Raw genomic sequence first — 24,298 nt, 5'->3', positions numbered from 1 at the left:
GTAGATTTTAAAAAGGCAAATTTTTTTTGTGGATGCAACACAGTTTATATGCTTTGGTGAATTTGGCCTTAAATTGCATTAATCAAAATTAAACCTTGGCAAAAGAAATAAAATGTTTAAATAAAGGTTGCTTAAAAGGCTTTTGTCATTGAGAAAAAAAAATTCTATACTTTCTTATTTCTTCATAGATAGTCTTTTTAAGGCATATTATCCTCCCTGAGCTTCCGCAGTCCCTTGGGTCATGTCACTTCCAGCTGGCCGGCTTGTTATGAAGTCGGCATTCCTCACATTCTCCTTCCTGCAGTTCAGTGACGGTCACGTCCCTGTGATGTAGCATTCACTGGCTAGGAAAGCTGATCTATTGCAGAGACAGCGGGCATGAGTTTTCTCTGCAACAGCTTGGCATTCTCCCTCCTAGGCTGTAAACTGTGACGTAACATACATTGCCGGGCAGGAAGAGGACTGCCTCTGAATGTACGGAACCTTACAGGAAGCAGAAGAATCAGCCAGCTGGAGGAGAGATGTCCTCCCACCCCCCACCACCACCCTGCCCAAACTGCAGGAGACAGAAGAAGATAGCTTACCAGATCTTCACCTGACCTAACTATTGGGGGAGGAATAGGTGAGTGTAGAATTTTTTTTTTTGACAGAACCCCTTTAATCTCTTCGACAACCATACGGCTATATGCGCCCTAACTACATATGCCTCATGTACTTAGGACACATATAGACTTCCACAGCATATGCTGTATTTGCAGTGGCAGCCAAGCCCACTAAATACACAGTGAGTATAGGTTATCCTTGACAGCCAACAGCTATTAAAATTTTGTATCACTATAATTGTACTAACCCAAAGAGTACAGGTATGTTATTTTTTTACTGCACCATGATTGTAATGTTACCCTGCCGCTCCTCCCTACCACCCCCTAAAGAAATGGTATAATTATGTGTGTCATTTTGTTTTTTTCCCCCCATTTTGCCCCACTTTACATTATATGGTAAGTTCCCACAAAAAACATGTAAACATGTCACCGGAAAAATAAAAACATGATTTTTTAAACGTGGGGATGTCCGAACTTCACGAATCTGACCCTTGGTCATGAAAGGGTTGATTTAGTATGTATTTTTGATGTGCTGATTTCCACTCTTCCAAAACCATTTAATGCTATTTTTCAGGTCCAGTTCATGAAACGGTGTATGATTTTTGGAGGATGATTTGGCAAGAACAGTCTGCCTGCATCGTAATGGTTACAAATCTGGTGGAAGTTGGCAGGGTAAGAATATTTACTTCTGACTTATTTGGGTATCTGGCCCAAGCAGATTTTATAGAAACTTTTTTTTGTTTTGTTTTTAAACTCCTGCAATGTTAATTGTGGAAGGACTTTGGATCGGACAGCTTACATTGACTTTCATGGAAGCCGTCCGCGTAAAACTGGAGCATGCTGTGATTTTCTTTCCTCTAATTGCGTAAACCGCAAATAAGCAGGAAGAATCGATTACCCTTAGCATGCTATAGGCGGTATTTGCTGCGGACCTGCAGTGCAGACGCCCGCCTCGGATTCCGCTGCAAATATCCGGCCATGGGCAGGAGGCCTAGGGCCTCCCTTCCATAAGAGTATTAGTAAAATGCTGTGAGTCTTTGGTGTTTGTAAATACTGGTAGATACAGCAGTATACTGCCGATGCCCATGTATCTCACGCACGCAGTGTTACTCTTTTTTAATTATTTTTTTTAATTCCCCGCTCCGTTTCATAGTGGAGCTGTGTATGAAATCACCGCCCATATGTATACACAGCATTGCATACGCTGCCTATACAAATGTATAGGGCTCACGCTGTGTGGTACGCTAAGAAATAGAGCATGCAGCGATCTACTTCTCGTGTGTATCCACACACAGTGTCTACATGCTTTTGTGCAGCTCATTGACTCCATTCACTGCATGTTACGCAGCCGTGCAGCACACACGAAATACATGGTGAAAAATTACCCGTGGAGAAGAATATGTTCCGACACAATGGAATTGCTTAGTAGCGATAATCTGCAACAAATGCTGTCCAATGCTGGTACATGGAGCCTTAGAAGGCACCATCCATGTGTAGCATGCTAATGATCTTGCAGTGCATTTTCAGCAGATTTGCAGAGAAACCCCTCTGCGTCTGATCTTTCTGATACTTCAGTACTATTTGCTTCTTATTTAGTGATTTAAGTCCCAGGAGCTACAGCGTTGTTTTTTCGTGATTTCATATGTAGCATGGCTGATGATGCTTGACTGTGTAACAAGTGATTCCTTGTAGGATTTGTTTGTTAGTAACTGTTGGCGACCATGAAAGTGGTTTGTTGGTAGAATATGTTCCAATATATCTGTACTGTTTTGTTATTTGGCTGCAGGTGAAGTGTTATAAGTATTGGCCTGATGATACCGAAGTCTATGCAGATTTCAAAGTGACATGTGTCGAAATGGAACCTCTTGCGGAATATGTGATCCGAACATTCACCCTTGAAAGGGTAAATATTTGTAACGGTTTTATTCTCCTGTGTATTCTTGGTCCTCACCTAACCACATTCCTCTTTTTTTAAATTCTATGTTTATTGAATTTTTATAAAGAAACAAGTAAATAAGAAAAAACCTGATTTATTTTAGCTTGTATTGCTGCTGTTCTTCAAAAAAAAAAAAAAAAACTGTTTTTATGGTTGGCTATTTGATTAAAATACCACACCCTCAATTTCTATGTTGGGTTTTCCCATCAATAGGCAGTAAGTAATACTCTAAAACCGTTGCGCAATTGTACTACTGGTAGAAAAGTAAGAATTTTATGAAACGGCCTAAGGCACAGTGGCCATAATCCACAAATGTCTGTTAGCTACTATCATCTATCAGCAGGCTGATTTGATTATTGGACATTCTCTGTGACCTCTGTGTGTGTGTAGTCATGCGATTTCGCATTGCGTGGAAAAATACACCATGTCCACGCTAAGATGGGTTTTGAGAGCCACTGCTTTCCTTATCACAGCTAGCAGCCCCACGTGGTGCTCCTTCTCAAAACCAATCGTGGACCAATCATTTCTCATACAATGGGATAACGTGTGTATAATTGGATACATATTCACATAACACAATCCACATATTATTAGATATACAGCAAGTCATTTTTTAGATTTCAACCTTCTGGTTGATGTGTTCCTAATTTCAGAATCCAATATGCCTCTCTGCTGAGGACAAATTTCTTCCACTCTCCTCCCCTAGGAGGTTTCCATACTGCTTTAATACCGGAGAATGTAAGCGAGTGCAAAGGTCCTGCATAACATTCCCAAACATGTCTTGCTGCACCCCAAGCAGTTTTGGTTATTTTCCATGTCATGACTATGTTCCAGAATTCTAGTTTTTAATTAACGTATCGTGCAGATCTTATTACACATATATAAAGTGCTTGCTATCACACTTCATAAAGGTTTTTACCACCACACCTACACGCACCACAATATGCGGTACCACATGTGAATTTTTTTTCAGAGATCACCAACCACAACCACTGCTAACTGATTTAACATAACTAAGGCCAGTTTACGCGTCAGAGAAAATCACAAGATTTGTGCGTTGTGATATTGTTGGATAGAGTCATATACACGAGCGATGTTTTCCCGCACCGCATTATGGCATGCTTTAAATTTCCGCATTCCTTGAAACGCATCACCCATTGATTTCAATGGGACCTTTAATTCCTCACATGCTGTGCCATGTACATGCTAGTGTGATGCGAGGTTTCCCATTGAAATCAATGGGAATCGCTTCTGATCCTCTAGCATGCTTAAAACACACACAAGCAGATCGGAATTTCACAAATGTGAGGCGTTTTTGCCTGAAAATTGCTTGGCATCCGCGGGTAAATCTCATGTGCAGGAGCTCGAAATGGGCCAGTATTGTCCTCGACTGTTTGTAGGTAGCCTAAGGGAGCGTTTATAAGCTAAATTTTTTTTTCTTGGAAACACAGCATCTACCACATTCCAAAGTATGTTTTGAAAGCCTATCTTGTTTCAAAATACACAAATAAGGGGAAACAATTTTTTGATTTTGCCCTTTTATCCACCAACAAGTTATTCCTGCTTGTATTGTCCACTTTATTAATGGCTCTTTTTAATATCCAATCCTTATATCTGCAGTTTATTTATCTTTAGCAGTAGTGTAATCTGTTCCCTGTGAACACATGCGTTTTGCTCTCACCAATGGGTATTGCCTTAATAGTATGAAACGGGTGGCAACTTTTAACTTGTAGAATTGTGTTACCTGAATCTTTTCTAGGGAAAAAAAAGTGTCGTCTTTATTTACACTGAGTCATATCCAACAATCATGTAGAAAAAAACATCTACTCGACTCGTGAATTGTAAGTTAATACTGTTTGTCATTAAGATAGTGTACAAAATCTTGGACAAACGCCACACCGCGAACCTAAACAATTAAGAGTTCACCATTGTAGCGTCCATACCATGCTACCTGTTCTTTGTAGGAATTTATATAAGAAGAGATGTACTGTTCCCCAATTAATTTTGCTTTCTCTAGAGAAGCTGTAGACCCCATAGCGTCTCCTGTTATCTGCAGGTAATGAGTGCCATCACATGCAAAGAAATAGTGTTTTAACAAATATTCAACACTCATTACAATAAATACCTGCAGCCTCTTATATAGATTGTATGATATGAAACTGCAACAGCAGCCAGATGGTGAGGAATACATGAATATAATCCCATCGCCTCACAAATTAGCCAAATGTATTGATTATTCCATGAAAAATCTTTAAAATGTCTCACCATATCCTTACTATCTCTCAGATATCCTGAGATATGTTGAACAAGAGGTTGTAAGGTTTCATCCACCCAGCCACTAAGCCTATCATTGAGAGATGCAGGGGAGGTGCAATAAATCCCCTTCTGTAGTTTTGGTAATCCATAAAAACTGGACATTAAAGGATGTTTAGGGAGTAAATACTCTTGACTCTTTTTCAGTTCTCCCAATATGCATATGTTTTCTTGATCATGATGCATCTGATACAGGTGGAGTGTGGAGTACTCCAGTTTAGAAGTAGATGCAAATGTGGGAAACCCCTCCAGTACGGCCCGTATGTGTTTAAAAAAACAATCTGGTATGAGAGGGTGGTGTGATTTATCGCTCAACACCCTTATGAAAGACTGCCTGTATACAGTGACTGGAGGGGGCAGCCGAAAGATCTCTGGCTTGCTTCCACTCACAGAAGTATCACAGCTCCTATATAAAGCACAGGAGTGATGAGTGTTGGGGTGGCTGTCGGGGGCTTCTGTGCCCAACAGTTATCCTATGTAAACCCAGCTTTAGTACTTAAACATCACTAAACATTATTATTACAATGAGATTTTAGCTCATTTGTCTTCAATTATACTGTATCTACAGTGTCTCCTGGTTCCCTTGTCTGTGAAGAGTGACGCTATGGTCCTTGCATTACACACTGGTTAAACTGGATGTATGCAGCTCCATTTACCATAATAAATCACAAGTGCAAGAGATAACTGCACTAGCGGCTGCTGCTTCATGTGTAATTTCTCTCGGATGTTTGCCTTTCAATGGATTAATTATTTGTTACTGCTCTGTCGACATTTGTTGCTTGTAGTGCAATGAAGCAAAACAGTGAAGTTAGATTCTTTCTCCTGCAGATAGTTTGGAGAAAATTGATTGCTTGGTAGCACTATAAAATATCCTGGAATAAAGCAATCATTTGCAATCAACACACTCCCTGATGCTATAACTCAGGACATAGTGAAATGCTTGTGTTCTCCGAGTGCAATAAATGTAGTAACTGCACTGTAGTCTCGAAGCTAGATCTTTTTCCCCATTCTCGGTCTGCTAATATATAGTGCACGTGTACAGCTGAATCTGCCACTCTTGACATTTTTGCTCATGGTATAACAATATAGAAATGTTATTTACAGAGAGGATATAATGAAATCAGAGAAGTCAAGCAGTTCCACTTCACTGGTTGGCCCGACCATGGAGTACCGTACCATGCCACTGGGCTACTGTCCTTTATTAGAAGAGTGAAAATGTCCAACCCTCCAAGTGCTGGTCCCATTGTGGTTCATTGCAGGTTAGTGTTTGGAAAATCACCGCCACTCTATGATGATTAGATTGGAATGTCACGACATTGCGATCCATATAAGCAAATGCAATGTAATGTTACTGTCTGTGAAACTGCTGAAAATTCAAGCATGTTGGAAGTGTTTGTGATAATTGCATTTTTTTTTTCTATAAAGAGTAATAGAGAGAGAAGTTGAATATTCATTAGTCCTATTTTTTGTGAGACTCGAAAACTTGAAGTGGCAAAATTCTAATACTTCAGATTAATTGAAAATGGAGGAGGTAGGGTTAATCCGCGCCGTGCGCTGAAAACAGGTTGGAAGTTTTTTCGGAACATTTTCATTCACGATGACTTTGTAAACTTTAAGACAAGGCTGTTTACTAGCGAGGCTTCTTTATGTTAATTCATCTTGCTAGGCTCATTTGCTGTAAAGAAGAAAGTTAAATCGCTCTTTTGCAGCAATGTAGATGTTCTGCTCTTAGATGTGAGATGTTCACCGCTCCATGTTTACCTAAATACTGGTGTCATTTTGAGACAATGGGTTGGCTGCTTTAAATAACTCGCAGCAGCGCTGTTCTACTTACATTTTCTTAGAAGAAGCGGATGGAGAATGCACTTCTAATAAATCAGACTGTCGAATGTGCTTCTCCTCTTGTTTTATTCAGACGGCGGTGAAGTGTAAACAAATAGCTGTGCTGAAAACCTCTTGGTATTGATCTTCCATGATTGAATGCTGAGGCAAGCTGGAGAGTCAGAACGCAGACCAGTTATCTTGTGCTAGACCTACTAATGAGAAACCGGGGATGTATCCCATTCTCTACCACCTTGCCTACCTTTATATGGTTGTGCTAGGCTCTCGGAAACATACAGTGTTTATTTTTACAGGTCTTCATTTATAACACATTTTGTTCCTCTAATTGTCTTATTTCATATGAAAATAGCAGAAAATCTGATGATTTTCAGTGGCGGTTATGCACCAATTAAAAAAATGACAATCTGTTTTACTGTCCACAAGTGATGAACCTTTCACAAGAAATGAGGACGAAAAACAGGGACCTGTTTACTGAGCCCACATGTTCAGCAGTTGTCTGCACCAACTCCATGAGAAGTGTATATCGCTAGGAAATAATGTCTGCAGCACACTATTCTGCCGCCCATAGCATGCTAATGAAAATCGCTTTTTCCTGTCCACGAGTAGAAATCAATTGCAATTTTCCGCTTGTTCTATTTGTGTGTGGATTTGGCGCGGATGGCTTCCATTGAAGTCAATAGAAGCCATCCGATCCGTGGCCCTTCCGCAACAGCATAGCGTAGAGGTCGCGGACTTCGCGTCATCGCTAGGCATGACGCACGAAAAGCAGAGGTTTTAAAAGAAAAAAAAATTTGTACTGCGTATGTCCAATGGCTCGCCATGTGGACCATCTGCAGTACTGAGAAGATTTTTAGAAGGCAGGTACACATGGATGACGGCTGGGCATAGGGTTGGATTCTGTAGGCGGAATCCGATCCGCCCGCGTGCAGCCGACCTAAACAAATGCAGTAGAGAAATTATCCAATCAAAGAAGATCCCACACCCCTAACATGAATATTCACGCCAAGAGCAAACCTGTGTGTCAGGATAATATGTGAGATTAATACATATGCATTGGGTAGGCTGCATTAAAATCTCCACTAAGACAGACGCCCGACTGGTCATGTAATACAGGCAAATATCAGAACTCACAGCACTTCCGCCTTAATATCTGATCATAACTAAGGCAACCCTGTCATCTAACGACTGTAGTCAGCTGAACACAGCCATGGTAGCCAACAGGACACAGGCAGTTATTGGCGTAGCTAGGGAGAACAAAGATTTACAAAACTAGTAATCGCTCATCAAATTACACAACCTGGGTTTGAGTACAATACTCGGCAACAGGATGAAGATTATAGAACATATACCGCGTATTCCATAATTTAAATCCATGAGGGAAGGGTGGAGGGAGAAAATCTAGAATTGTAGCACTGCAGTCAGTCAGCACCTATTAGGCTCATTGTGAAACATGTCTCACGTAGTAATGAAACTACTACAGCCTAAGGAAATCCATAAAAAAAGTGGCTTCAGTTTTATTCCAAAGTGACCTGTACTCGCTCCAAGGGAAGAAACCACCATTCAATCACTATGGCCATGAAACCCTAGTGCTATTGGTGTCGTCATCCACAAAATTAGGACCATCCACCCCCAATGCACGTGGTTAAAAAAAAAAAAAAACTTTCCAGTGTCACATACGTTATCATGCCAGTGGCTAGTAACAGCATCTCCTAACCAGCAGCATCTGATCATTTCATTCTTGATATGCACTTGGGGATGTTCTCTTAATATGTTGCATTTAATGACCAAATCTTAGTTCTCTCCTGCTCCACTAATGACTGCCTGCGTCCTGTTGGCTACCATGACTGTGTTAAGCTGACCAAAGTTGCTAGACCATAGGGGCACCTTCAGAGGCGTAACTTGAAGCTCCTGGGCCCAATGCAAAACCTGTAACAGGGCCCCCAACTATAATGCTTTATTCATAGTACTGGGCTCCCTATATGGAGAAGAGAGGCCTTATGGGCCCCCTAAGGCTCCTGGGCCCGGGTGCAACCGCATCCCCTGCATCCTCTATAGTTACGCCCCTGGGCACCTTTGTTGTGATTAGACATTGGGGAGGAAGCGTTGAGTGGTTTAGGAAATAACCTAGAAAGGTCATGTTAAAACAGGTAGTTTTGATTAAACTTATTTAATCAAGTGTTACATAGCATAAATATTTGTCTAGCCTATACGGTGGCATTTTATGTTGAATTTAGAGAAACTACTTGTTATAGAATTGTGTTGAAAATTTTAAATGATTCTAGTTTGATTTTTTTTTTGGGACTACCGGCTCGATGTGTGTCTAGTGACGAGGGAGGCTCACATTGATCACTCTCATGTGGAAAACCTTTTTGATGTGGTACAACAAAATCTTTTGAGTCTATTCACATTTATATCACATGTATGTATCAGAGCGTCATTAAATGTGAGCTATGAGGGTTTCAAATCTAGAATATTAATTTATATTAACCCTTTATGTACTCTAGTTTATCAGAGTTGTTTGGTGTGCACAGTTGTAGTTTAACAATCCATTGTTCTTGTATATTCTGTAGCGCTGGCGCTGGCCGCACTGGCTGTTACATAGTTATTGATATCATGCTGGACATGGCAGAGCGGGAAGGAGTTGTAGACATCTATAATTGTGTCAAAGCTTTACGTTCTCGTCGAATCAACATGGTCCAAACAGAGGTAACTAACATCTTTTCAATTACTTCGTGTTGTCTTGGAGTTGCATCCATCAAACGTAGCAGTTGCATCTTCTCTAATTTTTTTTTCTTCTGTATGTTATCCAAATGTCAAAGGGGTTCTGTATCCACTAGGATGCCCTGAGAAAATGTAATTGCTGAAGTGGTGAAGGTTGAGCACACCGAAGTAAACAAGTGACTTAATGCTCCTTGCTATTTCTTCTGTGTGCACAGGAGCAGTATATCTTCATCCACGATGCCATCCTGGAAGCATGCTTATGCGGAGAGACTGCCATTCCAGTCTGTGAATTTAAAGCAGCGTACTTTGATATGATCAGAATAGACTCCCAGACCAACTCATCACATCTCAAAGATGAATTCCAGGTATTATCAGTATGTATTCTAGGCTTCTCTCTTTTGAATGTTTTACAAGTATTTGTAATGTACATTTTATGTCTTCAGGCTTATATGGCGTCGTTTAAGTTGTATTTAGCAGTTCAGGGAGCTAATATATTATGGCCATTCAAAGAAACGACATACTTTAGATTATTGAAAGATTTGAGGACTATTAGATTATTATGAAGATTACAGACTTTAATGCTGTAATCCCAATAAACATTTTCAAAATCCAGCTACTAGATTACTTAGAAAAAAATGGACATTTACTTTTAAGTGAAAATCTACTTTTGTGATTCCTTTTAAGACGATACCTCGACATAGCTTCTATCAATTAGAGTATGGTTGGGATAAATAGATGTACAACTGCTTTCATCCCCTTGATGTAGAAAAACTCTCTACCATTCCCCCTCTTTCAGGCATTAGTAGCTTTGCTGTTGTAAATCACAGGCAGTAAACAAAGGCTATATATATATATATATATATATATATATATATATATATATATATATATATATATATATAGCGCTTTTAAAATGCTTACAGTTTCACCCCAAATGCAGCTGCATGTTACATTGGTGGGTGCAAAATATTGAAAGTTACATTTCTAGAGGTTAGTCAGACATTTGATTAAACTGAATCATAGTTTGGGGCATGTGATTCACATGTCCTGATTAGTCACTTTACTGAAGACAAATTAGATTATAGTTGCTTCTCACTGTAAATGGACTTCAAGTGTATGTGGCAAAATACCAGAAGTCAGCAGAGTTGGGAACCTTGTGATGTTGTAATTAGCATCAGCTTGCTCAGATATACAGAAAGATCAATTGTCTATAATACAACCAACAATTCTGTCCCTGTTTATATCAACCAAGTGGTTTTCATTATGTATTGTTCTTATGAGCAATTTGTAGCTTGGTTCCTATCTTTTCAATAAATTTAAAAAGTTGATTCCCCCCCCCCCCCCAAACTTTATGCACCTCTTTACAGTGTTACCCCTACTTTTAACTGTCTTCTGATGTGAGAATAGGTCGAAGTACATGAATTGACACTGCTACAAATCTCTGGGTAACGTGGTTTGCACTTTTTATCACAGAGGTGTGTATCCGTTATGTTGACAACGTTTTACATTTTTTTCAAGTATTGTCAAATAGCTGAGAGATTAGGAAAACCTTCAAAAAGACTAAAAGAGCATAACCCTTGGTAATAGATGGCAGGCCCCTCTTGCAATTTGTGCACATCCCAATTTTATAGACTCTTGCTAAATGCTGTCTTTTGGCATGTCTCTATAACATCCTATAGGATGGAAACAAGACTCTGTCCACTTAAAGAATGATTACCATGGACTCTAACATATGATGAGCACAGCCTAAGGGTGAAGTCACACGAACGTATATCGGCTCGGTTTTCACGCCGAGCCGATATACGTTGTCCTCGTGTGCAGGGGGGGGGGGAGGATGGAAGAGCCAGGAGCAGGAACTGAGCTCCCGCCCCCCTCTCTGCCTCCTCTCCGCCCCTCTGCACTATTTGCAATGGGCAGAGGTGGGACTGGGGCGGGGCTAATTCTCGGAACTTAGCCCCGCCCCCACCCCGCCTCTTCCCATTGCAAATAGTGCAGAGGGGCGGAGAGGGGGCGGGAGCTCAGTTCCTGCTTCTGGCTCTTCCATCCCCCCCCCACCCCCTGCACACGAGGACAACGTATATCGGCTCCCGATATACGTTCGTGTGAATTCACCCTAAATGAGTTCATTTGTATTGTGTTTATATGCTTACAACTATAGAAGGTTCTACACTTTGCAAGGTTCTCTGGCACATTGCCATATGTCATGAGCATAAAAAATGACTGTCTATTGTCCATGTCTAATACGTATAGCCTTTCTTGATTTGGACTACTTAATTTATCTGTAGTTAGAGCAAACTGAACCTTATTCTAAAACCAGCAATTCCTGGAACATATCATCCTCTCTGATCACGGCATATATTGTGGAGGATTTGTTAATGAGCATTTTACATTTATGAGTAAGATGATGAGTAATTTAACTTTCATTCAAACTACAGTGGCTATAAATAATTAATCGCAGGCAGATATATTGGTCTTCACCACAACTTGTCCCTTTACCTATTCACTTATCACCAACTTAATTCCGTTCTGCAGAGCGGATCAGTCAATCATAAGGTTAGGGATAAAATAGCAATTCTTTGCAAATCTATTTTATTAGCAGTTGCATTTCTATTATCCAAACCTTTAGCTTCGCTTAGTATATGATTTAGGTTTAAGTAAACCTGACTAAACTAGACCTCATGCCCGTGGCCGTTACTGACTCCGCCAGCGGAATATTGCAGCGGAGTCCATCACGGCGCCCCCCAAAGACGCCATACTTGCCTATCCGGATCCGCAGCTTGAATCCTATCTGGCAACCTGGCGCACATGTGCAGTACAGCGTGTGACGCGCTGGCAGTGGGGGATGACGTGGCTGGCAGTGGGCAGTGACGCATAATTACGCGATCCTTCCGCTGTGCTCACAGCGGAAGTATCGTGTGACGTCCGGCTTCCATCGACTACGATGGAAGCCGGCCGCACTTTTTTCCGCGACAGAACATGCCGTAGTTTCTTTCACGCTGCGGAATTCCGCTGTAGAATTGGGGTTAATCTTAAGAAATGTTTGGACAAGATTTTAGACAACAGGCTAATGTCTCTAGGCACAATACATTGGTTATTCAGTGTCCGTTTGTTGTCTTTCATAAGAGACTATTAAATAGAACGGCTTTCGGGAAGCCGTGTAGCATTCTTCTGAGAATTAGTTTATTACATAGTTATTGTTTTTAACCCCTCTGCATGTTTTCCAGTCTTTTCTCGCTAAGTTTAAGCTGTGGTGTTGACGTCGCTGTGGAATGAAGCTAATCCTCCTGTCACAGTAATCGCTGGGGCAGTACTTTGTCTTTAATGAATCTCTCTCCTTCAGACTCTGAATTCTGTGACCCCAAGATTACAGGCCGAGGACTGCAGTATAGCCTGCTTGCCGAGGAACCATGACAAGAACCGCTTCATGGACCTGCTGCCGCCGGACAGATGCTTGCCTTTCTTAATTACCATAGATGGGGAGAGCAGCAATTACATCAATGCTGCGCTGGTTGATGTAAGGAGACCTATCTCTCTGCTTGATGTGTAGAGGAATGGAGCCTGATACACTGTGATTGATGCCTCGCCGCTGCAAAATATTCCAAAATAAATGGGAAACTAATGGGCAGTAATTAAAGCCCTGTTGTTGTTCACTGAAATGGCATTCCCCTGAAATGTTGGCAAGTTGTTTGTCATTTTCAGGGTTCACCTCTTGTGGGAATGATGCCTTCACATGGTCCATTTATTTCCACTCTCGCTATTAGAGGAGAACTCCGTAGAATTCAAGGTTATCAAGACTGGTTAAAACTCTTAAGACCTCTGCTGTGTGACAAAAGTGTTTACATCTTCCCAGATGTCATTTAGTTGTAATATGGCCCAACTCTGTTTCTTGTGTGCCGCGCTCCGAGGTGTCTAGCCCACATCTGCTCACTTCAGGAGCAGAATATCACTTCTAGAGAACAGATTCAATGAACCAAGCTGTTCTGGTAATGCTGATTGCTTGATGCACACCATAAAAAGGGTTACGAAAGTAATGTGTAATTACAGTGAAGCGTACAAGCAACATGGCTTTTAGTAACAAGTAGCAAATCTAAACTCAAGTATATATATATAAAAAAAAACCCTCCTATAGGGAGCCGTAATTGGCAAACTCCAAAGCAGCATGTATCCTTGTTTACATGTCATGAAACTGCGACATGTCTTGTTTTGCCGTGTTGACTAAATTCCAGTTCACTGATTCTTCGCACTGAATAATTAATGAGTGCATTAAATTGTAAATGGAGACTTTTCAAATGAACTAAGTTAGGCAGAGCATTTTATGTCGCATTTAGAAGAGGCAGCGTTATTTGTTTCATTTAGCATAATTGGATAAGTGATGCTTAATGTGATGAAATGCATGTAGTGTAGAGAATGTAGGGCCGGATGTGTTCATTGCAACAGGCTGATACCTCCCATGCCGCAGTGTTTGAGATTTTAGGGGATCAGGGTCTTAGGACTCTTAATAGCGTTCCTGTCCGGATCTGTTTAAGAATCTTCACATCATTTTATACTTCTACACACAAAGTCTGAGTTTTTTCTGACAGCTTAGAATGGATTGTAAAGCTACTGTACTGCTAAAACAAGATCTTCCAACTATAAAGCTCTTGGCTCTGAGGCTCTGATTGGCATTCCTGTCCATCTATCTGCCCTTTTGTTTCTTCTTACTAAATGCAAGTCTTTATCCTTATTTTCAATTTTTTTTCCCTCTTTGACAGAGCTACAGACAGCCAGCTGCCTTCATCGTCACACAGCATCCCCTGCCAAACACTGTGAAGGACTTCTGGAGATTAGTATATGACTACGGATGCTCTTCTTTAGTGATGCTGAATGAAGTGGACTTGACACAGGTCATTTTGCAGTTTGAGTACGGTCTAGGTTGTGTAAAATGGAATTTCATTTTATTGACAAGGTATGCTTTGTGACCTACAGGGTTGTCCACAGTACTGGCCAGAGGAGGGCATGCTGCGGTATGGCCCAATCCAAGTGGAATGCATGTCATGCTCAATGGACTGCGATGTCATCAGCCGAATCTTCAGAATATGCAACCTTACACGGGTAATTAAATGGAAATTAAATAGACAGATTGAGTATTAAGTCCCTATAACCTTCACAGATGAAGCGAATTTTATTACATTTTCACCTATCCCGGTCACTTCCTGTCTAGCTCTGCAGCCTTGATGCCCACTGCACGGAACCCTAAAGAAGCAACGGGCAGTCACGTGCCTTTCATTGTGCTTGGGACCACTGAACCACTCACAGGCTTCAGCTGTGCCTCTTCTATGGCTGCTGAAGCCTGTGATTGGCTGAGTGGTCATGTATACAATGAACTGCTCTCTGCTTCTTCTGGCTTCAGTGCGGTGGATACTGGGGGCTTCAGCACTGTGTGGGAAGCCTCCGGGATAGGTGGGTATCCAATTGTTCTTTATTTAAAGGCCGTATAACCTTTTTTTTAGAATATCTGGGAAAACACCTTTAATATTTACTAGTGACATCATCCTCTTGTGCAGATCATTTAGCCGACAGTTGTCCCTTATAAATGGGTATTAGCGGGGAGATTACCAATTATCGGCTCATTACCTGCCTAGTAGAAAGCTTCTCCTGCATCTGCCAAGTGTACTTCATTACTTATGCAGCGCATTCTACTACGCCAATGACATCAGCCTATTAGACTGTGCCGGAGGCAGGGTCTAAAAGGCTGACTTACATAGCAGACATGGAGGCCTTTGTCAGTCTTCCAACTGCTATAGGAAGCCATTGGTACCTTGCGTTCACATTGTGGGTTGACGATAGGTGACAGGAGGAGTCCCCTCCCTCTGTTATATGCTTACATGCTGCAGTTGCTATTGATTGTGGCATGCAAGGGATTAAACAGCCAGGGTCTGGGAGTTAAAGCAGAAGCCTGGCTGTTGGCCAAGCCACCACCTTAATAAGATGTATGTGCCGGCTTTAAGCCATTACTGAGGTCAGTAAAACGGCGTTATTTGTGATCACTAAGGAGTTAATAAACGCTCCAAAAGTGTTGGATGAAAAAGTAAAAAAAAGTTTAAAAGGGTTTAAATAAGCTCCTATTAATTTGCAATTTAAATATTTTGTTACAGCATCGCAGCCTTTTGTACTACCCTTTCCCCTGCAAATAAGACCTAGCATGATCCTTCAGGATTTTTAAGGATGCAGAATGATTTTTCAGGATTTTTTAAGGATGCTTGAACTATAAGCTCTACTCCAAAAATTAGCCCTAATTAAAGTTAATTTAAAAAGTCAATGTCAATAGTGTCCAGGCAGCTATACATGTAAAAAAGTTAAATCTTTTGGAGCAAAAATTATTATAAGACTCTGTCTTATTTTGGGGGAAACAGGGTACTTGTGCCCTTTATCAGAATAATTGTTCATATTTGGGGGGTATGCAAACAAACAAGTTTTTATTTTTGAAACTATGAACAGCCCATTTGTTGAGGCTGATAATTCAGCCCTCAGCGAAGGCATAGTAGCCCTGGATATATATATGCCAACACTGCTCATAGTCCATACAACAGTAACAGAGTTCTTGCTGTGCCCCCCAAGTGGTCTAAGTCTCAGGGACTTCTCACACATGAGAGCAGCAAAGCACCGCAATTTCAATTGCAGCGCTTTGCCAAGATTTTACTTTCGTTTTTGGCTGATGCCCCTTGCGACCGACAGCGCGTTTTAGCGCACCCCACCATTGTGATGGGTGATTAAGTGCGCTAAACGGACAAAGATATTGCAGACCGTGCTTGAAAATCGCAGCACTGGAAAGTTCAGTCAAGCGCTGTGGTTAAACGCATGTCTGCAAGGCCCTATTGACTTCAATGGGAGCATAATAACTCAATTAACATGGCGTTCAAAAGTGTGTTAAGCGCTGTAAAAATCGCCTGTCTGAGAGAGGCCCAACTACTAGACTGACCAGGTTCATGCAGGAGATAACTGCTAAAATGAGTCTAGATGAAGCGCTACTAAATTGTTAAAGTACCTGGACTGAGCCACACTGTTGTATACACCTGCTGGCCTTTGCTCACAAAGTCTAACTTCAGTTTCCAGAACTTATAGCCTTACACCGATAATCAAGAACCTTTCCAAACTTGTTCCAGTGTCCATGTTTATTGCAGTGTCTGTTTCACTTTAATATAATGCAATGTTTGTGCTGCTTACCAATTAACCTATATAATTTGGTTGGGTCATCAAATCACATAGATCTAATACATTCATTAATTCATCAACATTGGCTGCAACTGCTAACTGTAAGCTCATTCTCAAAGTTACAGAGTGGCATTCGGTAATTGTATCAAGTTTTCTTGCCACAGCTTTACTGGTGTATTGCCTTATGGTAAAAGACATGTTATATAGATATATACTGTATGTTGAGAAAGTAGACTGGTTGAGTTGATGAACTTGCAAGCTGTAACAAGACCCCGTGATACCAATCCGTCACTTTCTGTAAGGACACGTTTTCCCAGCAGACTATCATCGCTGCTTTAATGTTTTTGGGGAACAAATGAGTGAAACCTTAATTTGATTGTTGCCTTTGAACAGCCTCAAGAAGGTTACCTGATGGTGCAGCAGTTCCAGTACTTGGGATGGGCGGCTCATAGAGAAGTGCCAAACTCCAAAAGATCTTTTCTAAAATTGATTCTGCAAGTAGAGAAATGGCAAGAGGAATGTGATGAAGGGGAAGGACGCACCATTATTCACTGCCTGTGAGTTTACCACTAACTGCTGCCATTTATTGTTACTACAGATGTGTCAGTGTGACGGTTGTTGTTCTCACGAAGAGAAACAAAGTAACCTTGCAGATATATCTTTAGTGCCCAACAAAGTCATGATTAATAGCTTGTTTAACATTTTTTATTTATTTCTGCTAGGGCGGGCTCACACGAGCATAATTTATCACTTATTACGCGCGCATACTACACAGCGATTGGGGAAACACTGATTTTCGTTGACCCACTCACACTATCATTTTTTTATTGCGTGTAATATGTGTGTAATAACTTGGCAGGTTTTATCTTATAAAGTATTACATGCGATAGAGGGCTATACTATATGGTTGTGTAATAAATGCTGTACATACGCAGTTGCATATGTGCAATGTTTATATGCAACGTCACTAAGCGTCAGAGCGGGAAATTAAAAAAAAAAGTCATATACATGGTCATGCGCAGTGCAGAATCACTGCCCTATACAGCGATATGCCTGCTCTCGGCCAGCTCACACAGCAAGAAATATTTTACACATACACTCGTGTGAGCCGACTCCTGGGGGGGGTCCAAATGGACGGGTACACCTTTTTTTCATTTTGTTATAGTATATTTCATACCTCTAGGAAGCTTGGGCAGTCCCTTTTAAAGGTGTGAAATGAATCTCTGAAAATGGATCTACATTAAAATTTTGGGAAGCATTATGTGGCGCTCTTGTTATATGGGTAGATAGAAAGCATTGACATCTATTGAAAACCAATTTTGTCTTAAGAACAAATCTAATCCTTTATCTTATTTCTTGCTAGATGAATAAAGCCTGAGGCACATTTGCATGTTTCTTTAGTAGCAGTAGTCTACAAGCATGTCCCAATCCTTGTTTATTAAAGATTTAAAAAACTAGTAACGCCATTGAAGGGCGTGTGGACATTTTGAGATTTCAAACCCTACAAAAATCTATGGAGGCAAAAAAAATAAAAAGCCGCTTCCTCCTAACATGCTTGCCCTTGATGTACTGTTCCTATTTTATACAAAGAGGACAGTAGGGGCTTATCCACACTGGCATTGGCCTCAGTTATGCTAACTGCGCTATTTGTTCCGTTTGATAAATGGAAATGAAACTGAACGAAATTAGGTGGAAATAAACTCAAAATGAAAACCCATTGAAATCAATGGGGAGCAAAGAGGGACGGTTTCTAATTGTTTGTTTCTGTTTCTTTGCTCTTCAAATGGTACAGAGAAACGGAAATGCATAATTGAGGCCAACACCAGTGTGGATGGCCCCTAAATTAGTTTGTAGAATATATGTGACATTTCAGCATACTTACCTTGGCTGCAACCCAGCAGTCAGATCAAGGAGCAGCGGGAACAGCGGAAGCCTCTGCACCGACCTCTGTGTAGTGGTTGGCACTTGTAACTGCAGGCACAGCTTGCGTTGATTTCAATGAGAGCCGTACATGCAGTTACAAGCGCCGGCCACTGCAGAGGTCAACGCAAAAGCTTCTGCTCCAACCTTTGTGGTGTTGCAGTGCTGACATGCGCCCGCTCAGCTGATCGGTCGGGGTCCCAACTATTGATGACCTATCCTGATGATAAGTTATCAATAGTATATCCCTGGAAACCCCCTTTAATGTAATTATAAAGTTGTATAAGCATTCTATGCAATAGTTAAGGTCTAGTTTATTTTACATACAGCGATCTCTATTTCTTTATTCTGGTACGGCAGCAATTTATGTAAAAGCAACAGTGGGATCCAATGTAGTTTTGGCTGTCATTTTCATTTTGCCTTCCCGGCAGTTGATGGAAAACTGTCACCTTAGCAAGACGTTATGATAAAAGGATGGTTGTCAGTTGCTGAAAAGCTAATTTGTGTGGAAATCATCTTGATTATTATTAGTGCTAATTTGAAGACTTAGTTACGGTACATCACCTAGAGAGTCGTTGAATGTCAGTAAACTAAAAGTTTCTCATGCATCTCATACTTCCTCTCTCTTTTTCTATCAAGAAATGGTGGCGGACGAAGCGGTGTATTCTGTGCCATTAGTATTGTGTGTGAAATGATCAAGAGACAAAACGTGGTGGATGTTTTCCATGCTGTGAAAACGCTACGCAACAGCAAGCCAAATATGGTGGAGACTCCGGTGAGTTTTAAGGCAGTAATCCCCTGCTTAGTGTCTTTAGACGGCATATCATAATGGCGCATGTAAAGACAAATGTCTTCCCTTAACTTTTCCCTAAACTCAACAAATCCCGATATGTGTGGTGAAATATTAAAAAAAAAAAAATGTACACATCCATTGCATAGTAGACATTGGCCATCTTTCATCATAGGCTCTCATTCTAAAAAATATATAAAATAACTTAATCGTATACATTTCTTTTTTTTTGTTCCTTTTACTGGGTTGCTGCAACTAATGCCTCCACCAGGAACCCATAGGCTCTTATGTTTAAATTAAAATGAAAAAAAAAAAAGTCTAGTCCATACTGGACACAGCGCCATACATTGTATAGTGGCTGCGTTGGGTATAGCGGCCAAATATCATTCACTTGAATGGCACTGAGCTGCTCTCAGGCAGAGTGGCTGATGAACATGATATCACATGCCTGAAAGAAACCCACAGCACTCATGTGAGCACCACAGCTTCTTCAGACAGCTGTTCCTCAGGGGTCCCGAGCAGTGGCTCCCACTAGTCAACTATTAATAACTCCTTGAATGTATACTTTTTTACTGCATGTGTTAGATTGTATTGATTTTATATAATAAGAAACTGGAGTCTTTTATAAAATTCAAGGAATGTTAAAGGTGGACATATCTGTCTAAGGTATCTCCTCACAAGGATTGATTTTTCCATCCATGCACTACTCGGGTTACTTTTTATTGACTAGGTTCAGGCAGATTTGCAGGTGCCACTACCTATATTTCATTTCTGATGTGACTTCTGTAACTAGATGTGGATCCAGGCATCTATACATCACAAATCTAGACAAGACAATTCGATTAGGCCATATATATTGTTTCGTGGACTTTCTTTCGCCAATTACATTCAGTAAGTGCAAGCAAACACTTCTGTAACCATAAAAGCAGCAAAAAGCATCCATATAGAATGGGGGAAGCACATTGATGCCCTGTATGTTCCAAAATAACATTGCATGCTTCCTTAATAAGGTTCATAATCTCATAATGATCTAGTGTTTGCACAGAATGAAGCTGGCCCCTGGGATCTCTTGCATATATCACTTTGCGAAGGAAACAATGGAACTAAGGCAAATTATGGAAATCCCGCTAAGCAAACATTCTTCAAATGAGCTGTGTGGTTAATGAGAAATAATGTTTGTTTGGATAATTGTTTTCTAATTATTTTTTCTTCCCTGCATTTTTTTTTTCATTTCTTTGTACCTTTCTTTTTTTTTTTTTTTTCTAAACTACATGTCTGTTTTTAGGGATGTGATACATAAAATAGAACTTTTCTTTCTAGCAAATCCTCTACCTACAAAAGCATCAGTCGAATTACATTATGCAGTAATCATAATTTAACTTTCATCTTCATATTTCTGCAGAATTTACTGTGAAAACACTTTATATGTAAATTAGCTGTGGAAATACAGTTGCCATACATTAGCAATAATTATTACAAATCACTTAATAAACTAGAGTTGTTCACACTAATCTAGTTCGAAGGAGGCAACGGGATCACCGTTCCCAGTGCAAACTCTGCGGTATATCAAATATAAACTGCCATCAAACTGGTAAATGATTCACATTGCTTTATCAGATTTCGATCACACTGCACCATTGTGTTCAATAAGCTGACGCACCTTGTCATTAGTAGCAGATAACTGCAGGAAGTATTTGCATTGGCCATTAGTGTGACGCACGCGGTTTATCACAGTTCAGCGAAGCTATTCTGCACTTTTTTTTTTTGCTTAAGCGCACATGGCCAAGAACCATATCACCAAACCAGCGCAGTTGACGGTAAATATCATTTCTATGTATTTACCACATGTTTGTTAAAGCAACTTCATTGCCTGTAGTAGTAAACCTGATTAATTCCCACAAACTGCTGTATCCAGGAGCCAGAAATAACTGCTCCAGAGTTAACACAGTGTGCCTGCTGAGGATCAGGTTCTAACTCATTTTTATTATGCCGCCTGGCTGTGAAGTCAAAGCTAATGTGATTTACACATACTGTTGCAATATAGAAAAAATATGGCTTTACATTTCCGACACACACTTGAGCGCATTTTTCTAAAAATATCTCCAGATAGAGAGTTTGTGGAGACCATAGATGTATCAATTTGTAACAACACCGTGGAACACACTGTCTACCTTATTTGGAACCCACAATAACCATCTCAATTTTCTTTTTATTTCATCTTTTACATCATAACCTCAAAATGGGTTTCGCACTAATGACATTTATCCCCTAATTATAGGGGCTAAATGTCTGATCACTGGTACCCCCAGTGATACCAACATGTGAACGGAGTTGTGGTGTGTATGCGTGACCGTAGCACCATTCACTTCTCTGTGACTGAGGATGATTTCTGAGCGCATTGATCTCCTTATGTGCCATAGAAGTGAATGGAGAGATTGTCAATAATGTGCACCACCACTCCAATCACATGTGAAACTCGGTGCATGGCTGTCCCAGCAGTCAAACACCCAGAGATCAGACGTTATCTCCTATCCACACACATACTATGGATAAGAGATAAACACCATTAGTGAAAAAACGCTTTAATTTTTTTCCCTCTTTTTCATAGCATAGGTTACTGTCCATCTGGATTGATTGTGTTGCTTCAATAATTTTTATCAGTAGCTGTCACCTTAAATAGAAGCATCTTCAATCTATTAAACGCAACATCATCAGTACTACTTTCTGGCTGTAAGTGGCCCAGTTCTAGAAATTTCATCATGCATTTCTATGGACTCTACTTAAAATAGTGTACCTACAGTCATATACTAGTGTGTAGATGGCACATATATATCTAGTTTTATAATTTAGTTAAACTGGCTGCATAGTTTTAAGGTGGCGGTGTGAAATTCTTCTCTCTAGTACAGTACCAGGGAGCTTAGTTTTCCTACACCTGATTGTTTTATTGATGATGGTGAAATATTGCTAATTGGTATGTTTTCAGGTATCCAAATTCAGTCAGTTCATGCTCCAGCATTGAGAAAGCTTACAAATCTTATAGTTTCCCTCACATTGACAATATCTTTATTAAACACCACTAAATTGAATTTAAGAGATAACTCCTTGTAGGCTGCTAGTATTTCTAAAAACTCGATGAAAGCTGAAGCTTTTTGAAATTTTATAGACTAATGTATTGGTATGGAGATGCATGAAAACCACACACTGGATGACTTTTCTCATTGGCTCACTATAGCTTCTTAATGTTACAGTAATAGATTTGGTGAATATATTCTGTGACTCACACTTATTATTCTTCATTTTACAGGAACAATACCGCTTTTGCTATGATGTTTCTTTAGAATACCTAGAATCGTCATAGTTGGATGTGCCAATCAGCAGCTCAAGTTCGGACAAATGTCACTCCAGCTGTGCAGTGAGGGATTTTTACATGGGACCTTTTAAGTTTTAAACAGAGCAAACACAAAAAAACTGAAGAAAAATATTTTTCTTATGACTTTCTGTATCTTCGTAAAAAGGCCGCGAGCTGTTTCTATGACTGTAGACAGTATTGATGAATTCAGTGCCACATGATCACACACTGCTGGAAAACCGAACTGGACAGTCTTTCCAGGATTTGTACGTATTTGTATATGCAGCCGCCTCACAAGACAACTCAAGCCAATATGTTGCATGTGTCTATTTCCAATGTGGCCGTTTCTCTCTTTTTTAAAATAAAAATTTGTTTAAAATGATTAACAAAGAAATGCAGATTTGACAGTAGATTTCTGTAATTCTCTCTACATTTCAAGTATCACCGAACTGTACTTGGCTCAATATATTTTGTACATTTATGCCTGGATCATACCATATATTATTTTAAGAGTCCCCAACATAAGCCAAAGAATCAATTGTAAATATGTCGATATGGAGAAGCACACTCTGTATTTATTGCTTATTTACATTCCTTTATTTTGACGGCTGAAGAAACAATCATTTTTCCTGAGGAAAGCTTTTTGTTGAAAAGGATGGTGGTTTATTTTTGTATGTAGCGAGTGTAAGTAAGAGGAATCCGTTTTCTGCATTAACCCCTGAGCAATGTTTGAAAGCTGTTTTGTTGTATTTCATTCTGGTGAACTGAAGTTATGTGAATTTGTTTGGTTCTGGACCTTCTTTAAAAACAGGACCAAAGTGATATACAGTTTTCCACCAAGACATTAGTAACCATGGATCAATTATTCATACACCATGTCGGAAATCAAATGACAAATTCAAGTTTCGAGTCTCGGGCCACTTGTTAGGAAAACGTAGTTACCGTAAGGAGGAGGAGAATGCGGCATTGTGGTACATGGCCTGAGAACATTTGATTAGCACATTGTAAGGAAATGTGTCTTGATGTTTACAGACTTGTAAGCTTTGGGCTCTCAGCAAAGTAAATTGAAATAAATGATTACCATATTTCAGGCGTGTTACTTGTCCCATGATTCCGGGAAACCTATTTAAATTATGATTTATGACAGCTATTTTTTGCTTGCTTTTTTAATGTCATTTTTCATTGTATTTTTAGTACGTTTTTGTTGTATGTCTGCCATGGATTCAGTTTTTCAAAATGTAATCATCTGCAGTTGGTATTATTTTATATAAGGATAATGTGTTGTCATATATTATAGATCACAATATTACAAACGTCCAGTGCAAATAAAGTTTTTTTTTTCTGTTTCCCTAAATGTATACCTTAATTTTTATGGTGTACATGATTACTTTAGTCATATAACGATATTCTCTGATATTAAATGGTTTCAAGAAAATGTTGACAAATGCCAAGCTTTCTGTACTATGCCAGTGATCTTAATCCCCTATAGCGTCAAATATTCAAGAAGTAATTGCTCAAGATCTAATCATGCGTGCCATGGACACTCGTGAGTGACCATGCCACGTCAACACCTACCACTGTGTGGCTAAGTGCCATACACAATGGCTAAGTTACAGCCCTGGCATTGTGTTTTC

The 24,298-nt window shown here is 40.1% G+C and overlaps 1 protein-coding gene across 4 annotated transcripts in view; it reads left to right on the top strand.

The window, feature by feature from the left end:
* PTPRK (protein tyrosine phosphatase receptor type K) overlaps nucleotides 1-23,752 on the top strand; it is a 374,180-nt gene extending 350,428 nt beyond the window's left edge. For 2 of the 4 annotated variants that reach the window (XM_066605531.1, XM_066605533.1), the window contains 11 exons: nucleotides 1,177-1,274; nucleotides 2,389-2,505; nucleotides 5,956-6,110; nucleotides 9,264-9,399; nucleotides 9,630-9,788; nucleotides 12,755-12,928; nucleotides 14,166-14,297; nucleotides 14,380-14,505; nucleotides 16,999-17,162; nucleotides 19,165-19,300; nucleotides 22,620-23,752. In XM_066605531.1, coding sequence (XP_066461628.1) covers nucleotides 1,177-1,274; nucleotides 2,389-2,505; nucleotides 5,956-6,110; nucleotides 9,264-9,399; nucleotides 9,630-9,788; nucleotides 12,755-12,928; nucleotides 14,166-14,297; nucleotides 14,380-14,505; nucleotides 16,999-17,162; nucleotides 19,165-19,300; nucleotides 22,620-22,673 — 1,451 coding nt within the window. In that variant the 3' untranslated portion in view covers nucleotides 22,674-23,752. The remainder of the gene's footprint in view (nucleotides 1-1,176; nucleotides 1,275-2,388; nucleotides 2,506-5,955; nucleotides 6,111-9,263; nucleotides 9,400-9,629; nucleotides 9,789-12,754; nucleotides 12,929-14,165; nucleotides 14,298-14,379; nucleotides 14,506-16,998; nucleotides 17,163-19,164; nucleotides 19,301-22,619) is intronic. The other 2 variants (XM_066605532.1, XM_066605534.1) reach the window with 1 other exon arrangement.
* The last annotated feature ends 546 nt before the right edge of the window (nucleotides 23,753-24,298 follow it).

Source organism: Eleutherodactylus coqui, chromosome 1 (genome assembly GCF_035609145.1).
Source record: "Eleutherodactylus coqui strain aEleCoq1 chromosome 1, aEleCoq1.hap1, whole genome shotgun sequence".
Lineage (NCBI taxonomy): Eukaryota > Metazoa > Chordata > Amphibia > Anura > Eleutherodactylidae > Eleutherodactylus > Eleutherodactylus coqui.
Note: the sequence above shows the minus strand (reverse complement) of the source record. Positions and strands in the feature narration are given on the sequence as shown.